The sequence below is a fragment of the Anoplopoma fimbria genome, chromosome 21 (genome assembly GCF_027596085.1).
Source record: "Anoplopoma fimbria isolate UVic2021 breed Golden Eagle Sablefish chromosome 21, Afim_UVic_2022, whole genome shotgun sequence".
Classification (NCBI taxonomy): Eukaryota; Metazoa; Chordata; class Actinopteri; order Perciformes; family Anoplopomatidae; genus Anoplopoma; species Anoplopoma fimbria.
The window spans coordinates 22,032,688-22,045,353 of record NC_072469.1 but is presented as its reverse complement, the minus strand read 5'-3'; the positions used below and the strand labels follow the sequence as shown (position 1 = coordinate 22,045,353).

At 44.1% G+C, this 12,666-nt stretch overlaps 1 protein-coding gene across 3 annotated transcripts in view; it reads right to left on the bottom strand.

Moving 5' to 3' along the window:
* The window catches only part of atp8a2 (ATPase phospholipid transporting 8A2), a 48,082-nt gene extending 35,800 nt beyond the window's left edge, over window positions 1–12,282 (bottom strand). For 2 of the 3 annotated variants that reach the window (XM_054622743.1, XM_054622744.1), the window contains exons 1-3: window positions 11,982–12,282; window positions 3,442–3,586; window positions 176–275 (exon numbers count right to left, since the gene is read on the bottom strand). In XM_054622743.1, coding sequence (XP_054478718.1) covers window positions 176–275; window positions 3,442–3,586; window positions 11,982–12,024 — 288 coding nt within the window. In that variant the 5' untranslated portion in view covers window positions 12,025–12,282. Of the gene's footprint in view, window positions 1–175; window positions 276–3,441; window positions 3,587–5,032; window positions 5,057–11,981 lie in introns of those variants that run through there. The other variant, XM_054622745.1, reaches the window with a different exon arrangement.
* Between the last annotated feature and the right edge of the window lie 384 nt (window positions 12,283–12,666).

Sequence of the window (12,666 nt, the reverse complement as noted above, 5' to 3'; positions counted from 1 at the left end):
TTACCATGTAGAAGACAACTCTCAATAATCCATAACTCAGTATTTCAAAAATAGCTGGGTCTGTGGGTGATCCTGGAATGTTTTAAAACATTCAGGGTTTGTCATCTAAAGCCTGTGTGGGCCACAGAATCCAACAGTGCAGATCACGGTTTGTACTGTGTTGTGAGGAGTTTACCTGCATGAGTGCGATAAACAGGAAGAAGGCGTTGGCAGCCCGCCTGATCTGCTCATACAAGAACCGGGGTAGGAAGGTGAGAATTCCATACTTGGTCGTACTGCAGAAGAAGACAAGGAGGAAAATGATTTTACATTTTGTTTGCATTTGGACAGATGGAGGCAGAGAGCCAGGTATTGCATTAGCAAAAGAAGGAACTCATGCATAAATTGTGTGTTAATGATTTTTTTCACCTGACAGAGTTAAACAACATTACCTTACTGGATGAACAACCAACTCTATTTGTGTTTTAATACCGCAGCACCTGAAAATCTATTTAAAAACCCTAGATTTGTGCTCAGAGAGGGCAAACAGAGCCATTACTGGGTGCAAACACATCACACCTTTAAATAGACCAACAATTTAAATCCAAGAATCTAAATAAAAACCCAGCACTCCATAAAATAGGTGCAAGAAACCTTGGCAACCTCAACTTGTCTGTCAATCAACTGCATTGATCAGACAACTGTATTGATTAACCTTGTACCGTAAGAGCTTTTAGAGAAGTTAAAAATAAAAAAGTCAACCTTCAAGTCAAGGCCTTTTTGTTTTTAGTTTTTTCCCCTGTGTGAGTGAAGAGTTAGAGCTTCTGAGAATGGCACTTGTTTAATGGATAGTGTGTGTTTGTGTGCGTGAGTCTATCAAGTGCATGCACTGAATGGGAAAACACACACCCCTCCATCACAGGTCAGAATCTCCTAGGAGATGAACCCGTGACCGCTTTTTTCCGTCTGCCTCACTCACACAGACACAAAACTACAAAGAGCAGGACATCACACACAAAGCAGAGTTGCAACAGCTGTTAGTCCGTCACGCACACGCACACACACACACACACACACACACACACACACACACACACACACACACACAGAGTTTCCTGACCCTGATGCTCTGAACGCCTCAGAGTTAGTGATACTACACCCATGATCCAGCAGATAAAGCTGCTTTAATCTAATCAGAGAAAAGTGATATCGGTCTCCACGCGCACACACGCATCTATTAGCCTAGGCAAAGAAAAAAAAAAAGTCCGATTTGTGTTTTTCATGATGGTGGTGTTAACAGCTGTTAGCTGCAGGGGTGATGCGCTCCTGCAGCTGTGTGGCTTTGTCATGTTTTTTATTTAAATAAAAATGTAACGGTCAGTGTTCTTCATATATATTATAGGGCAAAAGAAAACACTGGGCTGAGCTCAAAGAGAAGTCATCCCTCAAAGCACAGGCCGGTAGATTTGTTGAAAATACATTATATATGTGTTTGTAAAATAATTGTACGTTCCTAATTTCTGCGACAAGTTTGATTTAATTGTTGAAGCATCAATAGAAGGGAGCTTGTGTTTTTCAGTTAAACATTGTTAGCTTTACATTATTATTTCATGTCTTTTCCTTAGAAGTATAGAGCAGGTTACTTTGCTGCATGTGTGCACAGGAGAGCAGCACTAATGCTTAGTATGTATAAACAAAACTTTATACGATTAAATATGGATGTGGAGCACCTAGGGAACGGAGAGGAGGTGAGTTGAGTGTGCAGATAAAAGCTACAAGGCTTTGATCTAAGAAAAATCAATAAGGGCTATTGAACCTTTCAAACATGAACTAAAGAGTTACAGGAAAACAGAGACACAAGAGAGCAGACATATAGAATCAGAGTGCCCTTGATTCTCCAATCAGCATGCAGCGATGGGGGCAGAACGGCACATGTGATCCAATCAGATGAGCCAGGGAGCACTTGCGTTAATCTTATTCGCAGAGCTGAATTAGGCTCGTTTAAAAAGTGAAATTAAATCTCATGACAGTAATGGCAGACCGATGAATGTCAGCAGACTAATGACAAGCCTTCAACCCACAGAACATAAGCCCAGAGCTCCCTACGGCGCCAGCCATAGTTGGTTAATACAAATAGAAATAGTAAAAAGGTAAAGACAAGGTACAAATCAAATTTCTGTCTCATTCAAACTCTAATACAGTTTGCCTGACAGCAACTTAGTATTTACGACCACAGCCGGACCCATAAAATACACAGTCGGTAGCTGGGATGATGCTTATAAAAGAGACATCTTGACTTCAATACTTGACATTTGGACCTGTTCATAACTCTACCTCTGACATATGACCACATACAAGCAGGGAATTCACTCAGATGTTCACTGTTTTAACCCCCGGGGGCCACCAAGACACTTCAGCACAATATGTGAAATAATCAAACTCTGGTCCAAGATTTGTAGTCCACTTCATAGCACAGAAAGTCATGACTACAAAAAAAACACCTCCAAGGTCTGAGAAATCAGGCAAAGCTAGGGCGCTTTCTGAAATGTATGAAAACACATGTAGCTGTAATTACCCTACTTTTATTGGCATCCTTAAATAATCATTACTCATTAGGATATAGTGATTAAGTAACTTGGTAATGTTAAGTTGTTAAGCCAATCACGCTCCAATGAGATTCAGGTCAGCCTCACCCATTGGGTGCCGCTGCAGAGTTGAAATTTAATATGTGAGTTATTAAAGAGTATTATCAACAGAGTTTCACGTGCAAAATTGTAGTAATTGTGAAACTAAACGTTTTGGTTTCTGTGATTTCAGGCAAAACTAAAAGAAAGACAATTATTTACGAGAGAAAAAAAAAAATAGCAAATTTCCATAGGTCCAAAGTCTACTTGTGGCACATGGCATGCTGGGAAGAAAAACATACAAACCGTAACAGGTTGTCCTTCAACCTGACAGAAGGGGTTTAAAGCCCCTCTTAGTAAATATCCACCATGAGTGCCCTTTAGCAAGACACAGAACTCTGCACTCTGACCCCAGTCAGGCAAACAACTTGAATTAACGTAAATAGAGTCAAGATGAGCTCATCACTCTCTGAATAAACACAAAATAAACTAAAAGTCTCCAGAGGGTTCATACTTCTGGTGATATGTACACTTTGCCGTGGTTTATAAAAGCACTGAGTAAAACTTTTGAGAAACAAAACATTAATTCATGTATGATCCAGCCTGCTCTCTATACTGGCTCTTCATCAAGTAAGCCACAGTGAATACAACACACACACACACACACACACACACACACACACACACACACACACACACACACACACACACACACACACACACACACACACACACACACACACACACACACACACACACCAGAGCCAAACAGTCAGTCAGTCAGTCATTCAGTCAGTCATTCAGTCAGTCATTCAGTAAAAGCTCAGTGACTCCTTACCTGACGTGGTTGTCGCAGAACTTGGTAATCTGTGGCCGGTTGAGCAGCACCGTCCGCGCGGTGCCGTCTACGGGATCGGCCTGGGAAGTGGTCCCGGACATCTCATCATCTGCCTTGCGGTAACCGCCGGACGAGCAAGCAGGTCCTGCACCGTTGGATTGATGAGAGAGAGGCGAGGCTGAGTGAGCAGGCAGTGACACAGGCAGTGACACAGAGAGAGAGAGACACAGAGAGAGACACAGAGAGAGAGAGAGAGAGACACAGAGAGACACACAGAGAGAGAGAGAGAGAGAGAGAGAGACACAGAGATAGACAGAGAGAGAGAGACAGAGAGAGAGACAGAGAGAGAGAGAGAGAGAGACACAGAGAGAGAGAGAGAGAGAGAGAGAGAGAGAGAGAGAGAGAGAGAGAGAGAGAGAGAGACAGAGAGAGAGAGAGAGAGAGAGAGAGAGAGAGAGAGAGAGAGAGAGAGAGAGACACAGAGAGAGAGATAGACACAGAGAGAGAGAGAGAGAGAGAGAGAGAGAGAGAGAGAGAGAGAGAGAGAGAGAGAGAGAGACACAGAGAGAGAGAGAGACAGAGAGAGAGAGAGAGAGAGAGAGAGAGAGAGAGAGAGAGAGAGAGACACACAGAGAGACAGAGAGAGACAGAGAGAGAGAGACGGGAGACGTGGTTTACGGTTCCAATTCGTACCAGAGGCTGCTGTATGCTGATGTAGCTGGTGGTCGATTGAATGACGTCCCGTTATAACCCCCCCCCCCCCCCTGTCAGTAGCATCATACATTATCATTCAACTGGTTTTGTGACGCCCACGGGACCTCCGCCTATAATGGATGTGCTGAGGGACGCACAATGTGAACAAACACACGAGTCCTGTTTGACCAGCGCGTAATGTGTCCATACGGAGGAGGAGGAGGAGGAGGAGGAGAGGAGGAGGAGGAGGAGGAGGAGGGAGGAGGAGGAGGAGGAGGAGGAGGAGGAGAGGAGGAGGAGGAGGAGGAGGAGAGAGGAGGAGGAGGAGGAGGGGAGAGGAGGAGGAGGAGGAGGAGGAGGAGAGGAGGAGGAGGGGAGGAGGAGGAGGAGGGAGGAGGAGGAGGAGGAGGAGAGGAGAGGAGGAGGAGGAGGAGGAGGGAGAGGAGAGCAGGAGGGGAGGAGGAGGAGGAGGAGGAGGAGGAGGAGAGGAGGAGGAGGAGGAGGAGGAGGAGGAGGAGGAGGGGAGGGAGGAGGAGGAGGAGGAGGAGGAGGAGGAGGAGGAGGAGGAGGAGGAGGAGGAGGAGGAGGAGGAGGAGAGGAGGAAGAGGAGGAGGAGAGGAGGAGGAGGTTGTCATTAAGCAACAGGCACAAATGAACCCTCCTCCTCCTCCTCCTCCTCCTCTCCATTAATAAGGTAAAGTGACATTAGAGGATGCAACACCCGGCTGTTCATCTCCATGTTTCTGTAATTTACGCGTCGTGACCGCCTCATCTGCTCCTGCAGCGGGGACATCATCCACATGAGTCCTAAACACGGGACAACATGCAGCCTGTAGCTCCATGAACACATGATGGGAGGAGGTCTGGACGCACAGTTTACTCAGCTAACAACGCGAACCTGTGCGGGGACGGATGCAGCGGCTCCTCCTCTCCCTCCTCCTCTCTCTCCTCTCTGCTCCTCTCTGCTCCTCTCTCCTCCTCTCTCCTGCTCTCCTCCTCTCCTCCTCCTCTCCTCTCCTCTCTGCTCGTCCGGCTGAAGACAAAGCTCCCGGTGCTGGAGGAGAGACTGGACCGCAGAGACCGGCTCCTCTGGGCCGCTGCCGCCGGAGGGAAGTCTTTAACGGGCGCGATGTGAGAGATCTCCTCCAACGTGATGCTGAGCGGCTCAGAACTGCCCGTCCAGACTAACAAGAGGAGGAAGCCGTACAGAGCCGTACGGAGCCGTGTGGAGCCGTATGGGAGCTCCTCCAGCGCTGCGGAGGAGCTAAGCCGGGAGCACAGCCGGAGCTCCGCCTTTAAAGGGCCAGACGCCTCGTATCAGAGAGATGGTTTCAGATAACCACCATCAGGAGATCACTGTGTCCTCCACTGTTCACCCTCCACAGGGTTCTGCTCTCCAGATCTATCTTCATTTATATATATCACTTATGTTTCATGCATCTCCAATAGTGAAATATAGAAGTTATCTGAGTGCATTTATCTGTAAACCAGGTAAGTGATTCACAAAATCCTCTCGTTCTGATAATACTACTTCCACAAGTGTGCATGTAGTGCTGTTAATATAATAATGTTAATATATATAATATATATATATATATATATATATATATAGCTATATATATATATATATATATATATATATTATGGGATTATAGTAGTTCTTCTTTGTCTGGAATAGTTTTGTTGCTTCATTTGGTGGGATCTGTGCATTTGTCTGTGAGTGAGGCTGCATGTTAAAACGACGACAGGCTAATTGCATAAATAAATTAGAAACGAATAAACACTGGCCGGGTTTAGCAGATTGAATTTCCACAGTCCTGAACCTCTGTTTCTGCAGCACTACAATCCTACGACAGACGAGTCAAGTCTCTCCACTCATCAATAACCAAAATATCATTATATTCCACTCAAGCTTTTTGTTTTTTTTTCTAAAGAAGGCTGGGAAAATGTAAAACGACCCAGACAGAAGCGAGTCGGGATGCACTATTATCACTGCTGGCATCATTTTTCCATTGAAAAACGCATTAACTTGTGTGTGTTTACAGGAAACAGCTACTACCATAATTACATTTATTTTTAGTGCAACTTTACAGCTATGTGTTCTTTTCTTTGTTTTTTTTTGCATTTTTTTAGAGGTAAACCTTCAGTTTTCTTTGGATTGTAGCAGAGCTTAAACCCTGTTTAAAAACTCCAATCTCAGTAAAGTGCCGTACCAAACCAGACCACAAAGTGTCTGAGCAAGGGTCAAAGTCCGTACAAGCAGAATGGTAATGAGCAGCCTATCCCTCATCTCTATATCTCTGACTAGGCCATTACCTCTGGACCTAGCAGGGCCATAATTCACAATCACAGAAATCCACACTGCAAATGGCACTGGGGTCAATCAAGAAAGATAGTGAGTCATTCTAAAAGGAGATGATTAAGGAGGATACAAGGTCAAAGGTAGTGAACGGCATTGCACTCTGTTATCTGTAATGTCACGTCCATTCTCGGTCACAAGGTGTTTCTCTTTCGCTTTTATACCTTTCGTTCTTCCTTGTAAATCTACACCGTCTTGCTTATGTCTGTTCTTGCTTAGCTAGTTACTGTACACCTTAACACTCCTCACTTCCACCTTTCAACCCTTCTGGACTTTCCAAGTCAAGATCAATAATGGCTTTTCTCAGCAGCCCACTTCAGCTTCGATTCATTTCTGATGAGATCAATGCCTTAGTTACTCATCTCTGATGGAGTAGAGGCGTAGTCACCTCCTTAACTCATTACACCACCGATGAGTCAGCAGGAAAACAGTACAGTACAGGTCAATTACACATGAAGCACCCAGGTAAACCGGACAGGTAACCATAGGTCTGATAACCTGCAGCCGAAACAGGTAAAACTAGACTGATCCGGCCACAACAAACACTCTGATCTCATGCCCTGCTACAAAAACACTGCCAGCTACCCATTTGGTAAGTGTCCCCTTTCTTAAAAACAACCCTATGCATTAATTAGCCACACTTCCGTCCATTACGTAGGGCAGCTTAATGGCCCTTTTACTATCTCTCTAACAAGAATACCTGTGTCATTAGAAGTCTATTAAACCAAACACACTTTACACAATGGGAAGATAGAATCACCTGTTCCAGGAAGCAGGGAATGGGCAATGCAGTCTAACAAAAGCAGACATTTAAATTCATCACGCATGTCATTTGAAGACATTGTCACTATTCAAAGCTTCATAAATCTTAATACGCAGTAATAACTTTGTGTTTTGGGCTTAATCCAAGCTGCCGTGGACCGAGGCCAAAGTTTCACTGTTAAAAAAGCAGGCTAGGCTACTGAATTATGGATGGAGACATCTGCATAATTCATCTACATTTTCCAGTATGGCAGAGCATATTTCACCAGACACTCTGGACTGGTGCTGCGGTCCCCGTCTTCCCTCAAAACATGGCTCACATGTCAGCCACTATTATTGTGTCTCCCTCAGAGGCTGTCAATTAGTGTGACGGACAGAATTGTGTTTTGAATGGCACAAATAGAGCTTTTTGTAGATGCATGCATGTTTAATTCAATCATGTCTAATAGAGATGCACTTAATATCTTCCAAACAACCTGCCCAGAGCTGAAATCATCCAGAGAGGTAATAGCTGCTAATCATAACAGCAGTTATGCTAGAGTTGTTACAATTATCCCCAGCTGTGGAAGCACTCCAAGCCCCCAAGCCACACTGAGAACAGATACTCTGGCTGTGTCCCCATTTTAATTAACTGAAAAACTGTCCAAATATTTTAATGCAATTGCTCTTGGCATCTGAATGTGCATAGAAAATCAGAGTATATAGCATATATAATGTGCATATTTAATCCCAGCACACTTGCTATTCCTTGCAACATGCAACATGGCTGCAATGTTTTTGGAGTCATTGCCCTGAACTAATCTATATAAACAGATATTTGCATATGAATGGTAGGCAACAAAACAAGCTATTGGTATCGGAGAGGTTTTGGTTTCCGTTTGCAGTCCAAGTAGTATTGACCAATTACGTGTGAGCAGGCTTTTTTTTTGCAGGCAGGTAAACGGACCCTGTGGAAAGCAAAAGAGTTGGAACGCATTGGCTAAAATCATAGAGGCCAAAATGAAATCTCAGAACACAACAGCTACAGTCTCACCATGATTTAGCTTTTTATAAGCTAAAAAAATGACCTGTTTACTGAGTGTCAACTGGTTACTTGTGAAACAATCCGGTCGTAGACGTCTTCTTTTAACCCCAACGCCATTCTCTTGTCTCAGGTCATGCAGATTGGACTTTGAACAATGACTCCTTGGCCCAGATATCCGTTGTGAACTGCCTACATGAGAACCCCTGATATATTCACCTTTGCACCCAGAGGCTAAATCATCGTCAGACTGTTAGCTGGTGAGTCCTGCGATTGCCTCGCAACCGCAAGGTCTCTGCTTTTAATCCTCTAAACAGCCATTTGCCCTGTCAAAGTTTCCTTGAACTAAACACTGAACCACAACCACCTCACTTATTTCAATAACTTAAAGTCAATTTACAAGCATAACATATCTTCCCCCACATGCTTCTGTCCAGCCCACAATCCACCTTTGTGGTCAGAAAAAGCATTACCAACAGAGCGTCGTCTCCCATGGCGAACCTTACGTCCCATGGTTGTCCTGTCCTTGGTGACCCGCAGGCCCTATTTGCAGCTCCTGGTTGACATGGCCACAAGCACTCCCTGTGGGTCCGTTAGCCACCGTAACAGAGTAGAAGGTAAGGCAAGAAAGCCTCTTATGAGCCAAGTGAACCAGCATTGATAATCCCCTCTGTGTCTGCTCTGCAGGTTCACCTGCTGCTAATCCATAACCTGATAATCCTACAGGTGAGACCGCAGCACGCACACAAATACACATTACACTAAAGTATGCATATGCACATACATACACACACATGTTGACACTGTTTTATGGGCACACTCTCTCACACACACACACACACACACACACACACACACACACATGAACATACATCTCTAACGGCAGAAAACATGCAAGGCCCCAACATGCAGCTACTCCCCTTCCCATTCTATAATCCAGCTCAGTCACTTATGTGTCATACACACATGCAGCGGTGTTCATGTACATGCTCTATTCAGGCATGCCATGTCCACACATGCATGTGCTGCATGCATACGTGTTTATATTAAAAGTTTCTGCTTAAGGATCCCAGTGCGTATCTATCTGTCTTCATCAGCATGGTCTGACATGAGTGGCCAACCCACTATCTACAAGCACATGCAGTGAAAGGGTTAATTCCTGTCCGGCATTCATCCCTCCAGGCCCCGAGGAGCTACAGAGTATTCAGAGTCCACAGCAGCAATATCATGTCCAGAGACACTCTAGTAAGTAACCAGACATTGTAGCTCTTGAGGGCCGGGGGTTTGGAGGCACCTGCTCCTAGCCTTCGCGCATGGCCACATGCATCGTGGGACTCCGGACACAAATGGGGCTTCATCCAGTCCAATTTGAGCAAACTCACTTTTGTCAAACCTGTCTGTGAGGCGGGAACACATGGTGGAGCCGGCGCCCTCACCTGGGTCCTGCAGTTCAGAAGCCTCCTGCCTAATGGTGGTCAACACTAACTGCTCTGTGGGCACCAGAGAGGCCGCAGCAGGAGAAAACAACACACACAGGACAATAAGTCAATATACACATACCGCACACAACACACCTATGTGTCAATAGCTGAACTGTGAAGGTGTTTGCATGTGCCACTCATAGTGAGATGAGAGTCATGCCTGCTTATGGAACATGTAGGGCTGAAGAGTTGCACACAGAAATGGACTTGACCAAAACCTTGTAGCTTGTGCGGGAGTGCCCCCTGTGTCCATCTTATGTAAACACACCATTGCTGCAATTTATCCGGCCTCTCTATCTCCCAAATGGCATCTTCTGAGGCTTGGCAGCCATGACAACCAATCATTATCTTTCCAAAACAGATGTATTGTTTACAGTTGGCTGAACTGCATAACTCACATACACTAGAAACGTCAACACAGGGACAAGATGCGCCCTTATATTTAAATACAAATAAAGTGGGCTGTACAAGACAATCTGCAAAAACTGTAAGACAGAGTTTGTAACACCCACTATTAAATACAAACAAATAATGAATAACTCTTTTTGTAAATGTGTTTGAGAGTGTGTGACAGATTGGCATCTGCCGACGTCATCACCAGGGACATGGCGGCTTGCTAATCGGAGGAAAGAATCAAGAGATCAGGCTCCAAGAGATTAGAGTAACGGCAGCAATGTGAATCCAAGAGGGAACACATGTCCATACTGGTTGCTGTTCTTCATACTCCTCCACAATCATCCTATGCTTTAAAAATGGCAAACAGTGAAGGCTCTTGTACAACTTTTAGACCACAGAAACAAAAAACAACAAGAGAACTAGTGAATGTTCTAACGAAAGCTCTACATGGCTAGGTCGACAAAGCATAGTAGACTAACAACTAACAGCTGTATGACTCATTTGTTTGACCATCTGATATTCTATTTCAACAAAAAATACAAATATGATGGCTTAAAGCGAGAGTTATTTACTTTCTTGCCACTATACTGTAAAAAACGGATGCTCTTACCGGTTGAAACGTGCTCAACGCTTTAACGTTCACTTGTTTCCTGGTAAAAATTGTTAATGTGGCCCAGTTGGCGCTCGTTTCTGCTCACAACTTGACCCGCTTTCTATTTCTGGAAGCTGCATGAGGCATGCAGCCACACACACAAACACAACAGCAAGTCAGCCCCACTACATGCCAGTCACTATTAAAAGCCACTGGATGAGCCAAACACATGCTCCTCTCTTCCAGGAAAATCCAATCTGACATCTGTTTGCCATGTGTGTAATTATCTGATCATTTCTGTTGAAATATTCCCATCTTCTCTTCAAGAGAGTGAGATTAATATAGCCTTCACTATACCGTTTTCTCATGGGGGGTCTATTTAAATGAACATCTAGCAGATCAGAACCATATCTTTCAAAAACATGAGTGTATAAAATGCTGAGATGTCACTACAGACTGGCTGTGGACCCTAACCCTTCAGATCAATACAGACTGGCTGTGGAAGGCCTTCAGATCAGATCAGGTCGTTTCCAGCATGAGGAGCGCGCTTTAGACGGTCACGTGGATTGTAAGTCTGATTAATAGGCTGTTCTTGGACTGATCTAAATGTGTTTCGGTTTAACGTTTGAAATGCAAAATAACTTAAACTGGTTCTATGTATGGAATAATTAAGGCAAGTCAATACATGGAAATACCCCCTAACATGCGAGGCATGAGGTCTAGATGTGATTATATAATACCATAATCATGCTATATATATACAGTACATTCATTTATGAGGACTAAGGTCACACACAGACTCATGTTCATCCTATAGAGACTATGTATGTTACATCTTAGTGGTGTTAAGGCAAAGCTCGGATCCACCATTCATAGACATAGAAATACGTATTTAAAACAGACCAACAGTGCTTCGTGGTGCAGACACCTGCAGTCTGTTTGCCCTTACATCCCCAAACCAAAGAAAGAGCTTACAGCAAGTCAGCCACATGTATGCCGCAGTCCCTCATAACTGCTATTATGCAAAGCACATACCAAATATACACGATTACACACAGCTTCATCCTGTGTGATCACATGCATGTTATCAATAACATGCATGTGATCAATAACATGCATGTGATCAATAACATAGGCAACCCAGATTTAAGTGGCAGATCGGGCAAAGCTTAAATAAACCGTTGTTGTTGTTGTTGTTGTTGTTGTTGTTGTTGTTGTTGTTGTTGTGCTGCTTACCTCCCTCGCTGTGTATCTTCTTGGGTCTGCGGTTGAAATACATCTCTCTGGTGGGTGAGTGTCTGTGAGGACGAGAGGCCGGTGTCTGCTCATGGCTCTCCGGCAGAGCAGAGCGCTGCCCCGGGCCCGGGCTGCTGCTGCTGCGGAGGAATCATCGCTTCTTCCGGCTGCACAGCGCAGGTAACGTTATGTAGAGATGCAGAGATGCAGAGATGCAGACCGGAGCTCCAGACAGCCTCCAGCCAGCTGGACCAAAGGACGCGATACTTCCGGTCACTGCTTTCAAAATAAAGGACGCCAGCATAAAGTCTAAAGGAAGTCTTCAGTGATGTTTACCTGTCAAGATCCGCTTCAGATAACAATCCTAGTAAAATGTGGTGACAGTTTACTTCTTTGAACATTTATATAGCACAACTCACCTGTTCCTCTATGTGTAGTTTAGATTGTGTTTCTTGGGTAGTTGTTCAGTTTTAATATATATTCTTAGATTGTATTATGATTAAATTAATTCATTTATTTTATATTTGTTTTTAGCGTTTTATTATTATATTTGATTATTGTGATGGTTTTACCCTGTACAGCACCGTGACATTTCATTGTATTTTAAAGTGTGCTATATAAATAAAATCCATTATTATTATTATTATTATTATTATTTCAACTCAATATTCACTAGCCAAAAAAA